The sequence below is a fragment of the Melozone crissalis genome, unplaced genomic scaffold, assembly GCF_028551555.1.
Source record: "Melozone crissalis strain CALT ecotype California unplaced genomic scaffold, PUWL_Pcris_2 ptg000012l_1, whole genome shotgun sequence".
Lineage (NCBI taxonomy): Eukaryota > Metazoa > Chordata > Aves > Passeriformes > Passerellidae > Melozone > Melozone crissalis.
The window spans coordinates 10,775,498-10,797,140 of NW_026535790.1; the positions used below are offsets into that span (position 1 = coordinate 10,775,498).

The window sequence follows — 21,643 nt, forward strand, 5'->3', positions numbered from 1 at the left end:
ATTAAAAGGTATATTCTGAAACTGTCAGCTCTCCATGTAAACAGATTAAGAGCTGGCCATGACATACCAGAACACTTTATCTGAAGCACTAACTATGGGTTGAAGCAGTTTCAATATTTCCTATCAGAACCCAGCTCCATCAAGCCTTTGAACACCATGATTGGAAAATGTATGGTACAACTGAGTCATCTGGCGTCAAAGGATGACTAATCCTTAAAATTTATGAAAACAAACAGTAATTAAGACACCTCCATCATCAGAGACAAAGAAAGGGACCCAGCAATCACAAAACAGCTCTCAGATCTGCCATGCTTATTACAGCTGTTAGAATAAACCAGTCTCATTGAAAATTACACGCAACAAAAATAAACTGTAATCAAGCTTTTAAAAGCCTGTCCTTGTTTCGCCTGGTTTTTCAAACTGAAAGATATATGCAGTTCCTGTGGCTATTTGGTATTAAACAACAGTTAAAAAACCAGAAACTTTGTGGAGGATCATAATGAATTTATGCAGCAATTTGAAGCTGGCTTTTAGTGCTGTAGTTAAAATACAATCCAGCACACGTTCCACTGCCCTACTTCACGCTACACAAGTTAAAGGAATTTCATTTTGTAGATGTTGCAAATACTGGAAGTGAAGCAGCACAAACCAGATAAGCTGCTGTGTCTGTGTCACCTGTTAACACCTGCTGCCACACACAGTGCTGATCTACAGCGATGAAGGCTGCAGGTCACATTTTCAGTGGGTATAAACAGGGCTAGCTGTGCCAACAGCATGGGATTTGGCCTTGTGTACAGATGGTTTTTTCTTCTTTGTATTTTTCTCCCAGGCACTTAGATTGTTTCTCAAGTGTATTACACAGAACTTTGAGGTGGTCCGTCCTCAACAAATCAACAAGCTCCTTTTACCTGTCTCTAATGTAACAAAAATAAAAATCCTCAAGCCCTCCAGATCCAGAAAATATCACTACATAAAAACTCTTTGAGAGCAAGACAGTGAAATAAGTGATTAGCTTCTCAAATGGTATATAATCAGTGACACCACCCTTGCATCAGTGCAGATTCTAGGTCTACATCCTGCAATACAGTGTGGTGGCTAAGTAAAAACGAAAATACAATCTGATAAAAATATGTGGGCTAATGGAAACATCATGGGAACACTTTTTTTTATAGATTCTCCAGGTGAGATGAAATCAGAGATTAATAGCAGGAAAAAAAAGCAAAACTGTAAGCAGAAATGTCCAGAACACCTCCAGCATGAAGCTAAAATTTATCATGGGCAGGAGCTTGCAAGAGAAGTGTCAGCACAGACAATTCCTCATAACAGCAGAACTCATGTGCTGATACTTAAATACTGAATGGAAACAAGTCCAAAAAGCAACTGAATGAGGATACTTCTTGGAATCATCTACTGCTTCCATACTAAAATAACTGTGTGCTGATACAATGGAGGGAAAGCCTGTCTGCGAGGAAGATGTGAGGGACTAAAGGACTGGGGAGGCATCAGGAGCCTTCAGGGCGTGGCAAGTCAGTGCTGCAGGGACAGGAGGGCAGGAATGGCTCTGTGGGATCCCTGTGTCCTCAAGCAGAGCAGCCAGACCCTGTCAGGCTGACAGGGCTTCCCATGCTCCAAGGGCAACTCGCTGCTTTTCCGCCTTCACCTCTGTCAGGGTTCCCTTTGTTTCTCCTTTTCCTAAACTGACCTTTGATACCTGGTCCTGCCTGCAATTGCAGTAAAGCCACAGCTCAATCCAAGTGCTGCTTATCCCAATGGCAGAAGAAAAAGGTTATTGAACCTGCAAATGTGACATACAGCCATTTCACCTGTACACCCCATGTGTTCTGCAAGGCCTTTTCAGCCCTCTCTGAGGCTAAGTAGCTCTGCTGAACAGCTCATCCTGAACTACTAATTCAAAATTAGTAGTGTAGGCAGGATTTGCTCCAGAATACTAATGATTTTCTGCTTCTCTGACCAAACTCACCAAGAACAACACCATGCTGAAAAAGCCTCTTGGGAAGACTCTTGTTCAGAACCCCCCAAATAAATTATAGTCTGGTACTTGGTAAGTACTGAACTCACTGGACAGAAGCAACAGGATCTGTAGATGTTACTGAAATGCTTTTGAACACAGAGGAGAAAATCTCTCTGAAACAGACACCAACACCCCCAAACACCCCTAACTCCCCCATCCTTGTCACCATTGCTCTATGAGGAGAGAAATGGAATCCTTTCCCTCCCATCAAAGAGCAGCTCCCATCCAGCCTCTCCATCCCAGCCTGAGTTCTGCAGGGCTGTGCAGGTGCAGTTTGCTGAACAGAGATGTCTTTAGGACCAGAGCTCACATGGGCTCACTGTCACCAGGCAGGGCAATTCCAACTTGCACTAATGAAACCCACCCTGTGAAAGGGAAACCTCACAAGACCCATTTCAGGGAAGCTGATCCACCAAACCCCCTGGCTTGGAGCCTCCCTACAGCTTCAATTCCACATTAATGGTATTTCACTGATGAGAGCTCAGTGAAGACGAAGAAAGGAAATCCCTGAACCCTCCAGCCTTTGAATCATGTCCCAGGAATGAAATGCCCCAACACAAGCACCTCCACTGCTCCTCCCACACTGCCCCAGCCATCTCTTAACCTTGACTACAGTGGCCCTCAGTGAGACAAAGAAAACACCCTTTGCTTTGGCCTGTTGGATGATGCAAACCCACTTGCTGACCTTTCTGGATGAACATTTTTCTAGTGTGAATGGGCCAGCTATGATCTCACTACCTTGTCAATGAGGAGGAAGTGGGGAAAGCCTTTTCAATGTTCCATCAAAAGAGAGCTTTTATGCAGTCTGACATCAGGGGAAAACACAAGCTGGCTTTCCAATGCACTGCAGCTGAGAAGGCTCTCCAAAACCGCTCCCACCTTTCCAGGGACCCTCGCTCTGAGCCAGCTACTTAATGGCATGAGCAGACATTCAGCTCTAAACTTAGGATTGGCAAAAGACTCAGAAAACCATCAATTACATCAAAGCTACAAGGGGATCTGACTCTGGAGGGCATAAATATGGATTCTGTTCTAAGAGTTCTGGTGTTACAGTGGGGTCAGCCTACAACCTTTACAATGAACATCCTGTTCCTGCTTGACCTCTTGTCCTTTTTTTCCCCTGCTACTTAATGACTGTTTGGAGCAGTCTTGGAGCTTGGAAAAAAAAAATGTCCTCCAAAGCTGGCTGACGTATATTGATATTGCTGGTGGCAATATATTTACACAGCCACGAAAAGCAGCTGCTCAGCTGAGCCTACTTTTAGCTTGTGCCCTACTAAAATGAATGCAAATCTAAAAGCACTACAAGGGGCTGAGAGACTAAAATTCCTTCAACGTGGTCGTGTGCTGGGGAAGCAGCCCCAGCAGTGCCATCCTGCAAAGCTGCTGCCAGGAGTTTGAGTCTCTGTCTCATCTGTCATCTCCACCATCCCTCAGGGCCAGGAGAGAAGCACAATCTCACAATATTGTTCAATATCACACGCAGGTACAAACAGCAAGTTCATCACACATGTCTCAGCTCATTGCTGAGCACATCCAGCTGCTCTGTACATGTTTGCTGCTACACAAAATCAAGGGGAAGCTGCATCAAACCCAAAGGCAACAGCACTAAATATCACAGCCCTGAGGCACTTTGCTGTTTAGCTCCTATTCAGAAAGGTTTACAATTGTAGTCCTCCCCACTTTGTTCTCAGCCCTCAAGTAATTATTGATCCAAATTTATACATAATTTTTAATTGTTTCTGCAAAGCGTATTCCACAAAGGCAAGGCAGCAAGCAAGTGTAAACCATGATTATTTTTGGGAACACTGAGGGAATCTCAGATGTTTCTCCACCTTATTTGGATACAAAAACATTGCTCTCAGATGTTCAGAAACAGAAAAGAAAAAGAAATTCTGCCCAGACACGTCTGCATGTATGAAAAACAGTGTATGAAAAACAATGAAATGGCTTAGGTGCCTTATTTTTGTTTTAGGATGTCCAGCACTAAGTGAACAGCACTTTTCTCAAGAAATCCATTGCAAGTGCAGCAATCAGTGTGTTGTGCTGAGCAATTTTACATTCAAGAATGTGGTGGGGTTTATTTTAATTCTGCTTTTAAGAAATTCAGGGCAACAAGAATTCAGAGTCTTCACAATATGAATGCTAAGTGTAAGTCTAATCTCCTACACACAGATGTAGATCAACAGCACTTGTTTAAATACTGATAAAAATTAGAACACAGTGAAGCCAAATGAACATAAATATTTCACGTAATATTTAGTGGAAAGTTGCAATAGGGATTTTGTCTAATGAGTAAATACAGCATGAAGCTGTTGAGTCTTCTATCCCTGGGGTAAGATAATTTGAAACACATTTTTTCAGATCAAAAGTGTTATGTTGTCAAATATAAAAGCCCAATTTAGGCTGCATAATATTTAATTAAGAAAACAGCATTCCATACTGTGATTTATTTATTTTTTTAAGTCCAATGCCCCTTGAGTCATTTTATCTTCTTAACTTTAAGATCTGTACTGCGCAAGATCATGGGAAAGGCACGATCAACTTTATTTTCATTGCCAAAAAAAAAAGAAAAAAAGAGAGAGAAAACCTAAAGGGAATCCTGTGAAAACCAAATCCAAACCCATGATTTTCCAATGACCACGTAACTTGAAAAGGCCATAAGCGGAGAGGGGCGTTCTATGCAAGGATGGACGGCAGAGATTTGGGTCACACAGGCACAGGGTTAGGGGAGTTTCCAGGCTGCAGAGGAGCCAGGCAGCCCCTGCTCACCTTGACACTCCTGTGGTGTATCCGGGAGGGCTGGCACTTGACGCTGCTGGTGTTGCAGCAGCCGGTGCAGCGCTTCACCTCCACGCAGGGCGGCCATATCAGGAAGTTGGCCGAGGTGGGGTCGATCTGGCTCCGAGGTATCTCGTAGATCACCGTCCGCGTCTTGCACACCGCCGGGATGGCCTCCTCTGCGGGCACAGGAGAGTCACAACCCCAGGTGAGCTCCCAGGGGGATGAGGTACACGTGGGGTCACTGCTCCCAGTCCCCACTGGTCACTGGTGAGCCAGTGCTGAGCGCTGTGTGCTCACAGCTGAGCTCTGCTCTTACCCTGGGGACAAGCCTGACTCGCTCCCAAAGCCCAGCCCTACAACGAGGGTTTCCAGTGGCCTGGCTCCCGACACAGCTTGGAGCACATGCCATGAGATAAGGCAATCCTGGCTCTGGAAGTGACAGCAAGCCAGGAGCTCCTCCACATTCAATGACTCCCTAGTGCAGAGTGACTGCGACCCCTCAGAGTCACTGTGCAACAGCAGCTGCTGCTTTCCAGCACCTCTTCACACAAATACCATCACACAAACATGAAACACCTAGCAAACACTGCCTCAGAAGTCAAACTGAGGATTATCTGTATCATACCCAATTTGCACAGCTGGGAAGCAACCTGCACCAGCTTGAAACTTTCAAGACTTGGGTTTCCACTTCCAGAACTTTAACATCCCCACATCAGGGAGTCTGGTTTATCCACCATTCCAAAGGGCAACTATTATTTTTCCTGCAGTCATCAAAGCTTTGTAGACGGTGGGTTTTATTTAATTTGTTATTTCTTGAATGATGCAAAACCACCAGAGCAGCATGATGGAAAAACCTGCAGCTAAACCAATATCCTGGAGGGCTCAGGTAAGGTGAGCTTGTTTAGGATTATAGAGAGTAGCTCTGTACTACTGTGTGATGTTGCCATGATCTAAACCATTTATCATCATCAACCTAGGAACTGTTTAAGAAGTCACACTGATATTTCAAAACAGTCCAGAAAAAAAATAGCAATTTCAGGGACAAGTTGTTTGCTGATAAGTTCTCCAAAGACAGCTGGGATTTTTTTTTTTGCCTTACAGTGGAAGCTTGTGATAGCTTTGGGTTAGATGTGTCAGGGAACTGGAACACTGCCTGCACTTCTTCACTTAGTTCTTAAGTACAAGAAGCTCAGGCCTAGCCTGTGCCTGCAACATGGAAATCTAGGCTTAGCTTTGAAAGATGCATCTCAACAGACTAAACAGCGTGAAAATCCTTACGCTCAGCCCCCAGTGCCATGAACTCAAGAAAATTAACAGATGCAATCCGGCAAGATAGCTGGCAACTCCCACAAGGTATTGAGCATACCCAGTTCCCAGCGCCTGTGGTGGGGAGGCACCCAGCACCTTGCAGGGTGAGGCGCCAACGTCGCCGGCTGCTCCAGCACCGCTGCTCTCCCCAGGCAGCCACAGCGCTGCCAACTCACACTGCAAATCCCTGCTGACAGCAAGCTGGGCTGGCTCTGCCTGCCACCACAGCTCCAAGGACAAACACACTGAATTACCCACCAGGGATAGCACCAGGGATGTTTTCCACAGGCCAGTGGAACGGTGGAACACTCACAGGTAATCAGGTGAACAAGCACTGCACATAAATCCTATTTGCATGTCCATTTTTTAATTTATATTTGGGATTTTTTGCATTCTCATCATCATTAATAAGGATAAAATCCCCTGTAAATATGCCTGCTGCCCTACACAGTGATGGAAATCAATGCCCCAGCGTTTCCATCAATGGCTTTTAATTTTTGGGATAAACTGTATTTTTCTTGTGAATAAAGAGTCAAGCTGTTTCCTTTTGTGGAGCTTCTGTACTGAAAACTCTACCAACTGTTGATGTTTTTTAAAGCACACTGCTGTAGTTGTTCCCCACACTATGAATTATACATTGAATATCACAGCATTTTCTAACCGAGGTCTAGCTTTCCAACATGCTGCAACAAGAAAGTGAATGTAAAGAATTTGTGCATGTCTGTCTCCTATGGACATCCTCCAGAAGACAGCTTCTCAGGCAATGGTTCGTTTTGTGCAAAAAGAAAAGCAGAAGCTAGAAATGGCCCTTTTTTCCCTTTGTGCATGTCACATTTTTCCAGTGAAATGTCCTGCTTGGCTGACCAAAGCACCCCCTCTGCTTTCACTCCCAAAGTACAAATAGCTTGTTTCTTACCAATGCTTCTTTTTCTGCGAATGGGCACAGGACGGTTCTCTTGCACATGTTTAGCAGAATGAACACTGTAAGATCTCAAGTTTGTTTCTGAAACATCATCATATCCTAGAACAGGAAACAAAATGTTAAACCTCAGGTATGTTATGTGCACCAGTGTTGCTACAGTGCTGTTCCACAGGTACAAATCTGTGCTGTTCACAGGCACAAGACCAAATCCTGCTACAATGAGTCCCATGTAACCCCTGTTAATGCAGGGCATAAGGCAGGGAAGAAAGACACTGACATTGAATGTCATGTATAAGCATGCACAATTTAATTCCAATATCCATTTTACTGAAAGCTCCCAGAAATACTGCACACACTGTGGCACAGAACCATATCTAAAGTAAAACAGTTGCATTTTTATGTGAATAGCATAATACGGCTTTTCTTACTGGAAGGGTGTAGAAATAGGAACAATAATCCTGCACGTGTAACGTTTCTTACAAACATTTTGATGTTCTGGTATGAGGCAACAGTAGAAAATATGGTATTAGACACAACAGCAACAATGCTGCCTCTGTAAATTTTCTGTTGCTTGGTTTTTCAGGGCAGTACTAGGGCAGAATCAAAAGCAAAAAGTAACTAGCATGGGTTTCCTTTTAGCCTCTCTGTTGCAGAACAAATCCCCTGTGAAGTATCCTAACCTTTGGAGGGGCATCTGAAGCTACTGCAAACTCTGGGACTGCATCCAGGCTTGTCTTGTTCCCTAAATAAGCCTACCACATGGGTTAAAGGGCCATGAGAAAAAGCAAAGATGGAAAACTTGGCATTTCATTTATCATAAAAAACAACAAAATAACTGCTCCAACTATTTGGGTTTGTTAAGTGAAGCAGTTCAGGTCGTGTCCCATGCCGTGGGGTCTGAAAACCACAAGCACAGTCTGCAAACGGGGGATGAGGAAGAAGGAACCAAACAGAGAACTGCACACAGACCCCAGGACACCCAAACTAAGGGGTTTAGCACTCTGCTGCTTGGAGTGTCCTCTGGAACATCACTGCAGAGTTTCAATGTTTCACTGCTGGCTCCTAAGAAAACTCTGACATGCTCTAAAAAAATGCAAAAGGGTATTACACAGTACTCAATTACCCTCTCTGCAAGCTACCAACACCCTCCACTCCCATCTTCTGCACTGTCACACTCCCTGCTTCCAGTTTGTTCTGTACACACAGCTGTCTGTCTCTGGAACGTGTTTTAATCTCAGCTTTATTAGTAACACACATCATAAGGCTCTGCTCCACAAAACAACCAACTCCTGTTCTCCTCCCTCCAAGAAATTGTGCCCTAAGGAACATGCAGCTTGTGAAATCACCTGTACAGCCAGGTGAGGCAGGAAGACAGATGGATCTTCAGCACCTTAGAAAGAGTTCTGCATCCCAGGGTTTATCATTACTTCTTGGAAAATACTACTGCAAGTAGCTAAGAGAAAATAAAATCGGAGGTCCAAGAGGTAGTGCCAGGATCACCCACTGGTCCTGCCGCTTCTCCTTTATCAGCTGAACAGATCCTTGTATGAAATTAGTCATTAGTCTCAATTTATCCAAGAAATTGGCTCCTAGTTCCTATCTATGGTACTTGTTTCCCCTAGATTTCAATGGGAAATTTTGGAACCTGACTAATTAGCTGGTACTGGGCCTTATTTGCCGTCCCAGTCCAGTAATGTAACACAGCAATGACTAAAGGGTATTATTTCTGCTTTTATTGCACCCCATACTCCAGAAAACTCATCAGTGGTATAAATAAAATGGCTTGCCAGAGATCCCACAGGAAGTTTGCAACTGAGCTGGGGAGTGGAGCCAGGTCTCCCACATCCCATTCCAATGGCACCAGGCCATCCACCTGATCCCAAATGGTGTTATGCAAAATGAGGATCCGTTCTGATGTGCCTCCAGCCCTCTTCTGTTTCCTAGCACTCAGCTACCCAACACCTTAATACTGACCTCCTTTTTGGCAGCTTCAAGTTGTCACAACCTCTCCCTCAATTTGAGGCAATGAAGTGATACTTGAAAGCAGCATGAATTCTGCTCAGCCTGAGATCCAAGCTAGGCTGGGAGCAAGAAGCATGTCCGTGCACAAGCAAACAGTGTTTAAAAGGAGATTAAACACAAAAGTAATGCCTCTAATCCCAACTGCTTGGTGGGCACAGGCATCAGGCTGGAAAGGGAAGCTGGCAGGGCTGCCAGTACTACAGCAGGGCTGGGCCATGGCTCCTAATCCCACACTCAGCAATGCTGGCACAGCTCCCTCCTAGCATGAAGGATCCTCCTTGAAAGAAGCTGGTAAGAACCAAAGGACTGGTATGATCAGCTAACCAGTGTGTTAAGTCATGTGCTTACACATAACTGCTCTACTCAGCTGCAATCAGCCTTTTTCCATCACATATTTTAAAGCAAAATGACGCCTCAAAGGGTTGTGTTGCTTATAAGATGATTTCTAACGTGAAGAAGGCCTCTGGTTTATAATGTACCTCACTGTCTCACTACATATCTTAAGCATGTACAGCAGTTCCTAAGTTCATGTCTCTCTGTGAGGGTTGCAAAAACAAATCTACACAGCTAGCTCAGCAGAACAAGCTCCAGTCAAACCTCAATGTGTTATCTAACATAAATTATACTATTTCTACCAACACATCATCAAAGTTTGGTTTAATAAACAGAATCATGGGGCATGGCTGGAGCCAGAAGACACTACAATGCTGAAGGCATTTAAGTGTCCCCCCTGATTCCCACAGGCATTTGGAAGGAATTCCATTTCCCAGTGGAGTCAATGGGAAAATCAATGCACTTCAAGCAATGTTTAAGTCAACAGTCTTGCCCAAGCAGGAGTGAAAAATCACCAAGTCAGGTTTGAAACTCACACTCAGCTCTGAATGTGCGGCCAGAAGACTTCCTTTTCCTTTATTAAAACCATGATGCTACATTAAGGAAGAATGATACTTAATTTGTATCAGTTTTTCCCCCAATGTAATGAATTAGGTGCAGAGTAGCTCTTAGCAAAGGAAATGTGAGTTTATGGGTTAGCACCTCACAAAATGAGGCTTGGAGCAGAAAGCCTAGAAATGGGCGATTCTTAGTTTAGAACTCAAACACTGCTCATCACCAAGTGAAGATGGAGGATGCTGCACAGAGCCAGATTAGTGCAGCTTTCTTTTAATGTTTTAATAATAAAAAAATGTTTTCATGGCAGACGATCAAGAAATTTCTCTGTAATCTTTTATGTACTGACAACATATCAATGATGGGCATACAAACTCTTGCAATTAGCCTTGGTCAATCCATTAGTGTAGCTGAAATTGTTCTTTTTTGTCAGATTGGCAATTTTCCACTGGGTCATGGAATATAAATCACAGAGTTCCTGTGACATTCTGCCAATACATGATTACTCTTTTTACTCAAGAAGCATGTGGAAAGCATCCTAAGTTTACTGCTATTTTCTATTTATCAATTTATACTTTTGAATTTCCATCTTCTTACCAAACTATTTTATGTGAGGTACAACCCCCAACACATCCAGTCTTAATGCAAACCCTTCTAGATTGCACTTTGATACAAAGTACAGATCCAAGATTTCTAGAACCAACAGCAGCAGTTTAGGAAATTCTTATAATCTCATTTTTTTCAGGAATTCAATGTAAGGTATAATAAGCTGAAATGGTCTGTCTCACAATCGTTCCTAGAGCCAGAAAGCCCACGGCAACATCAGTTTGGTTTTTTGATCTTCTTTTTGGCTGATGTAAAATTTGCCCTTCTGACATCCAACTGCAGAGATAGATGTCATTAAATTTTCAACTTTGATCTGTTAAAGGAAATATAAGTAGCAGCTCGCAAGATCCTGTTTTGTTTAGGTTGTTTTTCTTTTTTCCTTTACCTAGGTGTGATCAACCAGCTGTAAAGAAGGAGGAATATTCTCCCATCTGTCTACAGGCCACACATGGAAGATGCCTCTCATGACGTGTAAGAGGTGCAAGAGAAGCCAACACACTGCACTGTACCATCCTTCATGGAGCACCACACCAAAACCCACAAAGTCAAGAGCTCATTTTCCAAAAGACTGAGCTCTGCAGCAGCCCAACACTTTCTCCATGGAAGTATACAGTTAATTTAGAACGTTTCTCCACTTAACAAAAGCTGCTCTGCTAGTTCTTAATCACAGGCCGTTAAATTCACATGGCCTAAGGTGACCCTGGTGGATGCCCTTAACCCGTGCAAAGAGGCACACTCAGCCCTGCCTCTCCCCAGGCAGGCAGATGACTTGGGGAAAAATCTGTTCCCAGCGGGAGGCAAGCATAATAGGTGATGGAATGAACTCTACCTCCCACAGGACAGATGGGAGAGGTGAAGCACGAGGAGGAAAAGCACGCTGCTGAGCCACGGAGAGCTGCACAAGCAGAGCAGAGGAAATGCCCCCGTTTTGGGGGTTTAGTCTGCTCATAGTAAAACTGTACTCTGCACACTAGAGCTGCCTACTTCCTGGGACTGTGCATGCTTTCTCCTTTAAACAGGGTCAGACTCTGCTCTCCTTCATGCCAAGGCAATTCTGTCACTGCCTCTGGATCCCAATTGCAGCAATTTAATACAAGACCCTGTTTCCTGATAGGAACAGAGAATTTTCATGCTGCCTTTACCCTCTGAGTCGGACATGCAGAACTGGGCTCTGACAAACTGGCCTGGATTTTCTTTTTTGAATACAATGATAAGCTCCATGTTGGGTAGTGTTTTTCTTTAAGTAATATGCCAGATGGTCTGGGGGTGTGGTTTCTAATTTTATGAAGGGGGTTATCAGTCATCTCTGTGCTACAATATAGAGACCAAATCTGTCAGAAAAGAAGAAAAACCTGCCCACTCTGACTTACAAAACTTACTTTTCCAATTAAAAATATATGTTTTGCATTGCAGGAGTGAAAATGACTGTTCTTCCTTCATTTTCCACAGATTCCGCCTTGTTACTCAGGAATATCAGACATTTTCTTCATGCATGCCTGATCCTGCAAACTCTTAGCCTACAAGATCATTCTTAATTCTCAAGTCCACCCACTGAGTTTAAACAGGGCTACTCACATGCAGAAGGACTGGCAATACCATGCACTAAAACGAGGGAGAAAATAGTCACTGGAGTGATTTTGTTCTAAGCCTCAGTTGAAACTGAGTACATGCTATAAAAGTGAAATATACCTACTGTACAAGCTCTCACTGAACTGGCTGTTCCCTAAAGGCAATTGCAGCCCTAAGGAAATAAATTTCAGAAATATCACCTTACCAGGGACAACGAGAAAACATTTGATTTGCTAATTCAAGCTAATACTAAATATAGTAAACAGGCCTGATCCTGTTTACTGAGGAAAGCACAGCAATTTCAATACTCGATTAGTCACCCTGATAAGCCTTTAGTAAGAATTACTCACGACAGTAAAGTCTGCAGGACTGTGCCCAGGAAAAGCAACTGTGGGTAGTAAAGCAGGGTTACTCCATGAGAACCCAACCATGAGTAGCTCAGAGCACAGCTTAGCACACAGGCAGAAGCAGCACTCACATAAGCAAGAACCGGGTGAAAGGCTGAATATTTTGGTTTTATTTTTTAATATTGTTTGAGTTCATGTCTTAAGGAATTACTGTTTCACAGTGAAATAGTAAAATATTTATGTCTCTTGTTTCTCTAATGGTCTCTAAACTGACAAATTGCAAGAAAACAGCAAAATGAAACGGGTAAACTTGAGGCTGACCTTCTCCATTTTTGGTCTTGCATCCTCCAGTTAATATTTGCCATGAGATAAATAATTATTTTCTGAAATAAATTTCTTTGCGACATCTACCCATTTATTCAGCTCCTGCCATTGCCCCACTTGTCTGCCTGATTCACTTGCAATGGAGCCACGTGAACTTTTGCTCTCCTTCTAAGTGGTATTTAAAAATGAAGCATGTGCTTGTTGCGCTGAGGTATTTGAAAAAATAATGTATTCTGGTAGCTACAGAACCCTGACTCAAAGGCAGGAGCAGTATGCACTATTTTAAAATGCTAGCACTCAGATCCAGCCCTTCTGCAACAGCAGCCAACTCCACCAAGTTCACTGGGAAAAAGATTTTAGCAGTAGTGCACTTGTCTGGTCCAAAACAGCCTTCAGTGAGGAAATATGAACTGCACACCCCTTCCCAGTTGTGAAAGTTTCTTTAATTGTGGTGATAAACAACACTGATGAAGCACTGCTCTCCAAAAATACTAAACCAATGCCAATCTGGTAATTACTAATTAGCCTCTATGGTAAAGTGTTGTGCAAGACAGAAATACTCCCATTTTCAGTGTAATGGGAAAACGTTTGCTCTCTAATCACATGAAAATTGAAAGCTATGACTGTAAAATACGTTCCTAGTGCATTCCTGCTCGTTAATAGAGCACTGCACAAAAAGCAGAGAGTTCAACTCTAGAAGGATCCTGCAACTCTGAATGAAGGTGATTGAACCTGGCACAGAGTATACAAAAATACACAGCATATGGTTTAAAAGGAGATGGCCCAGTACCAATGCAAGCAAGAACTCATTCATTTTTCTCCATGTTTGTGCTTCAGCAAGATGCAGGCTTCCCCTGGGCACATCAAAGGTGCCGGGGTTTATTCTTGCTCTCTAGTGAGAGAAGAAATCACCAGGAACAAAGTGCATCAAGTGAAACCAAATGATAAGGAACGCAGCAATACCATGCTTCTAGATCAGATTTACTGCTGCAACGATCTGTTAAACTGCACGTTCTCACTACACCCATTTGCATGCCTAATGATGCAGAAAATAACCCTGCACTATTCTCTTTTGGAAAAAAAAGGAAAAAAGTGTATTTTTGAGGGTAAGCTTCATATGCAGGTTTCTGTTTAAAATCAGTGCGGACCGTTTATTTTCCTTTTAATAAAGCCCAGCACTTGAAGAGACATTACTTCATTCATAAATATTGTTTCAAATATTTTAAATACCTCTAGGACAGTAGTTTAAAGATAACACAGCAATGCAAGACCAACAACAAACCTTACGGCAATTCTTCTCCGCTGCGAGACGGAGAGAGCTCTAAAAACACGGGGGGGTCACAAGGTCCCTCTCCACCCTGAACCCCAGGAAGTTTCAATCCCCGATGGGCCCCTTGGCCGCCGCCTCGCTGTGACTCGCACCCGGGGCCGCCCGGCTCTCGGTGCGGTGCCCGCACGGGGGTCTCGGGCGAGGCGTGCGGGGAGCGCGGGGCGAGCGGGGCCTCCCCCCGGGGCGGCGGCGGCCGACGGCGCGGAAGGAAGGAGGACGGGACTAATTTACCTACGGAGTCAATCTCCAGGAGGCGCTGCAAGTCGCGGATGCTGTGGATCTCGCTGTGCGCCAGCCGCTCGATGAGCTCCTGCGGGATCTCGGCCTCCTTCAAAGACACACACACCGCGGGTCACCGCGCAGTCCCGCCCGCAGCGCCGGGCATCCGGCGCGCCGCGCCTCTGGGCTCGCCGGGGAGGGTGCGGGGTGTTTGCGAGACATGCGGGGATGAAGCGGGGGGAAAATCCACGCGCGCATCCCCCCACAGCGCTCCGCGGGGCGCCGGAGCGCTCCCGCCGCCCCCGCCTGCGCGCCCGAGGGGGCTGCGCGCCGCCCGCCCGACTGCGCCACGGCTCAGCGGGGCGGCAGCTGCGCACGGCCCCGCCTGGCAGCGTGTGCCGGCAGCGCCGAGCCCCGCCGGGCGGCTGGAGCACACCCCGGGCAGCGGCTGCCCAAGTTCCCCCGGGCGGGTGCCAAGTCTCCCGCGGGCGCGAGGTCCCCCGAGCCGGGCAGCAGGAGGAGGAGGAGGAGGAGAACCGCGTCCCACGGGGCGCCGCCATCCTACCAGCGCCCACGTCGCGGCTGCCGGTGCCAAGCAGACCGGGTCCCGGGAAAAGTTAGAGCCGCTGTGCAGCGCCGAGCACCGCGCTCGCCCCGACCGGGACCACCTGTAGCAACCCCGGGACGCGGCTCCGCGCCCCCTCCGTCCCCTGCGGGCAGGCGGGCGGGAGAGCTCCCGACTGCTCCGGGGGAGATTCACAAAGCGGGGAGCGGCGTTTTGGGGCGCGGGGGATTCAGCCAAGTTCTGCCCGCGGCACTAGCGGTGTCCGCAGCCGCCGTGTGCAGCGCTGGGCGCCGCGGGGGCGGCCCGGCTCCGCGCACCCTCGGCTTCCGCACAGCCGCAGCCCGCTGGCACCCGCGGGGCGTGAATATTTTATCATATATTTATTATATATATATAATATATATTATATACATATTAATTCTTAAGGGCGGCCAGCAGCCCGGGCGCGGAATGCACGGTCATTCCCCTTCGCTTCTGCCATGCATGAAATGGCAACTTGCTGCCAGGCTCGGCCGCGCAGGGCCCGGGGCAGGGCAGCGCTCCCGGCGGGGCCGGGGCGCGAGGATGCCCGCGGAGCCCAGGTGGGCAGCCCGTTCCCTCCCCGGTGCCCTCCGCCGCCGCTCGCCCCGACCCCCGGCTGCGCCGTGCCCCGGGGACCGGCAGCGCAGGAAGCCGCTCTCACCTACCTCGCAGAAGGTAAAGGACAGGTACCCAAAACCTATCAGCAAAACGCAAGCCCAGGTCCTCATCGCGGTCTAGTGCACTTTAGACACGGAGGGAAGGCAACGCTGATGGAGAGGGGCTGCAGGCCGGCTCCTGCCGCGCAGGAATTCAGTACCATCCCTCAGGGGAAAGGCAGCGGGGTGGCTCGGGGGTCCTCCGCATCCAGGGTGGGTCGGGGCTGCCCGGGGCGGCGGTGGCTTAATGACGGCGCGGCCGCTGTTTGTACGTTCCCCTCGCTACGGGAGCGTGGCTGCTCTCCCTTCTGCCGCTCTCGCTCGCTCCTCTTGGCTCTTAGGACTAGACCAGCCGGTACTTCTGCATATTTGCTTAGATCAGACCAAAGTGAAACCCAAGGAGTCGATCCGGAGCGCAGCCGAAACGCCCATCACCTGTCTGGGGCGGCTGCCCCCCTCGCGCGGGCGGCGCTGGGGCCGCCTCCCCCCGCCGCGGCCGCCGCTCCGCGCCGCGCCGGGACCGCGGGGCTGCGCTCTCCGCCGAGGGCCGGCCCCCCCCGCCGTGCCTGCCCTCCACACCCGGCCCCTCCGCGGAGAGGGGAAAAATCAAAAATCTTTATTGATAAGGAGAGAAATGTTTCTCTTGCCGAGAATGGTCCCGCTTCCCTCCCCGGCTGGGGCGAGGTCAAAAAATAATAATTAATTAGGAATAATAGCAGGGACAAATCGGAGCGGTATTGCAGGATCTCGCGGGCTGCCTTGGTGCAGTTCCTGCTCCACTTTGCACGGGAGAAAAAGACGGGAGGAGGAGGAGGAAGGAGGGGGAAAAAAAAATATATATATATATATATTCAAGAAGGTTTAAATCCCAAGGGGATCGGAGACGAACTGCAACTCCAGGCAGAGGGAGGCTCGGGGCTCGCTCCGGAGCGGTGGCCGGTCTGGAGCGTGGCCCCGGCGAGGAGCAGCATATAGCGCTCCCGCCCTGCCGTGCGCCGCCCCCGCCCCTCCTCCCGGGTACTCCCGGCACCAGACCCACCAACAACAAGTCGTGGGGGTGCCGGCAGCTGCGGCGCCTGCTCCGGGGCCAGGGGCTCTGCCCACTGAGAGGGGAAAACAAGGAGCCGGCGGCGGGCAGGGGTCGGGCGGAGCGGGGCAGCCCCCGCCGCCGGCCCTCTGCGGCACCGGGCGGAGGGGCGGGCGCTGCTGCGCAGCAGCCGCCGTGTAACCTGGCGGGCTCGGCCGTGTGCTCTGCCTTTACATAAGGCAGAGCGGATCGCCATGGCCACGGCGCGATCGTGTGTGCGTGTGTGTGTGTGCTTTCTTATCGTTGTTATTCTATTTTAGCGGGGGGGACTTGCCTTTTGCAGAAGGGGAGGGGCAGAGCGGCGGAGGGTTGTGGTGTGCGGCTTTTAACGTTGCTGTTGCAGCGCAGCCTTCATTGCGAAGGACGACACACACGCGCAGCCTTGAGGAATACAAAAGCACCCCCAAACTGCACGAGAGGCAGGGGGGGCGGTGCGGGCGGGGGGCAGCGGAGCCCTCCGCCCTGCGGCACCCGGCTGCGGCATGCGCGGGCGCGGGGCTCCCCGCCGCGGCCGCGGGCACGCCGCGCCCCGGGGCTCCGCCGCAGCCGGACCCAGCCTCCGCAACTGCCCGGGCACCCCGCAACTGCGCAACTGCCACAGCCCCCCGCAATTGCCCCAGACCCCCGCCCTGGATCCCCGCAACTGCCCCGGCCTCGCACTCCGCACCGATCCTCCGCAGCCGGCCCGGGCCCCCCGCAGCTCGTCCCGAACCCTGCAGCCGGCCCGGGCCCTCCGCAGCCCGTCCCGAACCCCGCAGCCGGCCCCGAGCCCGCCCAGCTCGCGTTCCCTTCGCGTCCTCCCTCCTCGCCGCCCCGGAGAGAAATTGCCCCCGTTCCCCCGGCGCGGATTGGCACAAGGTGCCTGCTGCACCCTGACATCTCCCTGAACTCATTGTGATTTAAATAACAGCCCTTTCTCATCTAAACAAAGGTTCTTAATAGCAGATGCAAAGAATTCAGCTCATCTGAAAATCCAATAGCATTTAAGTGGATTAACTGCAATAACACAACTGAGGAGTGATACTATCCTTCATGGAAGACAATAGACTGTAAATGCACAGCCAGGGAGACTTATCCTTTCATCTCTGAATTTCCTTCAGCATTTCAAAAGCGAATGCTTTCTAGAAGCCCTGAAGGGGTTTGCACGCTACTGGCTTGGACATGCTTCTAGGAAACAACCTGTGCTTTAATGGGCACTTTGCAATTGCATAGAAGTTCCCACCAAAACAGAAGTGGCCTTTCAAGTACGTTTAATTCTCTCTCATGATGTCATGTAGGCTTACAGGGTGGTCTCCAGGACCACAAGGGGGGGAAAAAAAAGGTGGGGGTTGAAAAGAGAGAGAAAAGGAAAAGAGATGTAAAAGATTTGGAAGCACTTTAAAAAGGAGAATGCTGCTGCTTTTTTTTTTTTTTTTTTTTTTTTTTTTTAAGACAGAAAATGCTGAGCCAGTGTGGAGCCATTCTCAAATGCCTCCTGATATAAAAAAAATGATCCGAGTGCCACACTGCAGCAGAGCTATCCATGCAGGGCAGGAGGAGGCAGAGCAGGGCAGGACACTCTGGTAGTGCCATCACTTTCTTACATGGCAGAAGTAAAAAGCAATTACTTCAGTTAAAAAAAAGGTCTCATCTGCACAGTCTCATTTGCTGGGGTTAAAGAAGCAATTCTTATGGTCCGTGTTGTCATAGTAATAAAAAAAATAATTACTAAACAGTGAAATAGATTCTGACAGTACTGGCTGGCTGAGCATTTAGTCCTCTCCTTCCTTTCTTGGTTGGCTAGTGCATTTGGGATCAGAAGTGCTGTATATTTGTAGTTCTTGCTAGTGGTATTTCATTGCAAAAGCCAGCAGAGATAACTCTTGTTTTATCTTATGGTAAAAAAAAAAAATCTATGCAGTTTTGATTTTTCTTATATTCCCCTTATTTTACAAGAGACATACTGCATCAGCATCTTTTTTTAATCTGTCATTGTGGAGCTCAGATAAGCATCTTTCCTCTGGGTCAAGTTACACTTGGAGTAGCTTTTAACATTAGACTGTTTATAGGGATCATTACAAATATTTGCTAATAATGCAAAATATGTAAGATCCCAGAGGAGAGCAAAGACCAGGAAATATAAATAAAATTCACACAGATTCTGCAAACAACTTCATACTTAGGTTGTCTGTCTGCTTACAAAACACATTTTGTCCTTGTCTATTGTTTGATCTAAAATTGCATTTGTTCCCTCTAAGTCCCTACATACAGCTGTGTGAAAAACAAAACACCAGTGCATGTTTGCTTCAGCATGGCACCTTCCTGCACATCTATTGCACATGTGTGCACCAAACATGAAACATCACCTTTTATGTAATACCCACAAGCCACCCATGAGGAAGGAGTGACAGTATGGTAGTTACAGGTTTAAAAGGAAATCAGTACCAAGAACAGAGTGTCAGAAAATTAGATTTTACACTTTTTTATTTATCTGAGAGCAGCGAGCAAGATATTGCTTGTCTAATTTAAAGCACGCACTGTTAGAAGTCTCTCGAATGTCAGGAATTATAATAGAATTACACCATGACAGAGTGTTGAGAGGGAGGATTCCCAGGGTTTGCACAGCACTTGGCATGGGGGAAGGGATGCAGAAGCTGACATGAAATGAGACCACTTCAGTGTCACCAGAGCTGCTTTCTGAGGGTGGAGTCACTGCAGCCAGGGTGCCCCAAATCAGGCTTCCAGCACCCACTACAGAGCTCGTTTAAATCTCTGCTGGCTCAGCTCTTAGGAACACAGGCGAGGCAATGCAACAGGACCAAGTGATGTTTCACAGGTGCACACTGGGGCTGGGGGAAGGTCACTGGGAGAGGTGCAGCCAGGGATGGCCAGCAAGGTGGGCGTGGTGGTGCTCAGAGCGCACTGAAGCCATTGGCAGCACTGGGCTGGCTCTGAGATGGTACCTGAGGCCCAGGGCATCTATTTCAGAGCTCAGGCTGGAACTGTGCTTGTTTGATCCTTCTGACAAGAGGAATCATTTCATTGCAATGACATTCCTTGGGAAACCTGAGTTTTTTCAGATTTGATTTTAGTGAGGTTTTTGCCTCATAGATAATCCAGTTAAAATTAACAAAACAATGGGTTTGGGTAAGGGTTTTTGTTGGAAGAGTGGCCTGCTTTCATTGCAGTGTGTGTTTGGGGCTGGCCAAAGCTGCTCAGTGTGTTCCGCAGGGTACATCCTGCCACCACATCTGTCCTGGCTCTGGAAAGGAACCATAGGAAATACTCTCAGCAGTTTGGACCTGCACCATTCTGTCAGTGCCCCACGGTGTATAACAGAGGATAAAAGTGCAGAACATCAAATCCAGAAATCTGGACAGGAAGATCACCAACTTTGGGTGGTTCCTCTCTGGTTTTGAACATTTTTTTGGCCTGTAGCTTCAGAGGGGCATGTGGCCATGGTGGGGGGAGGTCATTTTCCTGCTCTGCAGCTCAGTTGCTGCCTGCCTGAGGAAAGGCATGAGGCTGGCACAGGTGCAGGTGCAGTGCAGGCAAGGATTACAAATGCAGTAGGCACTGATGGCAGACACACCATTCCCTTTCCTGAATCTCAGCCCATAAAGAGCAGCAAGGAAAGCTGCAAGGAGAACAACCAAGGCTGTTGTTATTCCAGCTAGTGCACCTACAAACATTATTTCCTTCTTTTCCAGTTCTTCCTTTTGGATCCTTGCACTGGCTCTGTCCATCTGGCTGAGCTTTGTTATCTTTGTAACTTTTGTTGGTGCAGCTTATCAGATGCTTTCACAGTTGATAATTTTCTGAAATAGTAATGAAATGCAAATCTGCGACAAAGTTTCAGCTAAGAGGAGTGATCAGAAGTGGTGTGGAAAGATGTTATGATGTCTCTGCCCCAAACACAGAGGGTGGCCGTGGCCAGCATCCACTTATGTGGGTTGACACTTAAACCTACAATATTTCTGGAAATATTTTGCTCTGCTATGAATGGGGCAGGGTCCCTGTTGAGCTGATCCTCCACCCAAAACTGCCCTTTTGACTTCAGTGGGGGTTGGACCCAATTGTCTCTGGAGTCATTACTTGGTTTAATAGCCAAGACACAGTTAGTAATGCTCTTGCTAATGTGCTCCTCTCTCCCCCAGTGCCCAGCTGCTCCTTAGCCAGGAGCTTCAGCAGCACAGCTGAAAGTGAGGGACTGTTTGACCTTCCCTGCTGCCACAGCCACTGCTGAGTGACACACACTTCACCTTCAGGGCTGGAGCACGAACTGGCAGCCCTGCCAGCCTGGGTAGCAAGATACCATGTTTAGGCATTAAACTAGGGCACTTGCATACCAGCACTGGCCGCTATTTTAGTGGGTATATGAAGCTGATCCCTGCTCCCCACCCCTGTGGGACAAGGGAGCTGCTGTGAGTGAGGGATATCCTCTGCCTGGTGGATAAAGCTATTAAAAATGGGCTGTGCTTTGTCAGGAGTATGTAGTTCATCCAGCTGAATGACTGTAAAAGTACCAGCCCAGCTTAAGGTATGCTGATACATGCTGTAAATGAGAGCACTGCACACAGGGCTCGGCCCCTGGGGTCCTGTGCATGGTGTGCTCATGTCTCCTCAGCAATAGGGGTGTAAAGCTCTTCTCCTCTGACTCAAATCAACACCAGTTGCAGTGATTCTGTGGAGACCATCCAGGATGTAACTCAGCCACGCTAAGTGCCATAAAATTGTGATATTATTCTCCATTGTTTGTAGCTTGGAGGCCTGTAGAGGCCTAGCTTGGAGCAGTCAGTTTTATTAAGCTCCATCCAAACACAGTGAGATAGTTGTTCTTCCTGAAGAATTTGTGTTCTCAAAGTGTGAGCCGCCCCGTTTGTGTTCTTGTATCCATGCAACCTTGTTGCTCTTACATTACACATTTGTCCTGTGAGATTCCCTCCCTTACAATAAAAACTCACGAGAATCATACACACATTTT

The 21,643-nt window shown here is 47.7% G+C and overlaps 1 protein-coding gene across 7 annotated transcripts in view; it reads right to left on the minus strand.

The window, feature by feature from the left end:
• PDGFA (platelet derived growth factor subunit A) overlaps positions 1 to 16,065 on the minus strand; it is a 34,556-nt gene extending 18,491 nt beyond the window's left edge. For all 7 annotated transcript variants that reach the window (XR_008482803.1, XM_054270601.1, XM_054270599.1 and 4 more), the window contains exons 1-4: positions 15,603 to 16,065; positions 14,364 to 14,460; positions 7,041 to 7,145; positions 4,805 to 4,992 (exon numbers count right to left, since the gene is read on the minus strand). Coding sequence is in view for 6 of the 7 variants with exons in the window: in XM_054270601.1 (XP_054126576.1) it covers positions 4,805 to 4,992; positions 7,041 to 7,145; positions 14,364 to 14,460; positions 15,603 to 15,665 (453 nt within the window). In the remaining variant the exon portion in view is untranslated. The remainder of the gene's footprint in view (positions 1 to 4,804; positions 4,993 to 7,040; positions 7,146 to 14,363; positions 14,461 to 15,602) is intronic.
• Positions 16,066 to 21,643: the final 5,578 nt, after the last annotated feature.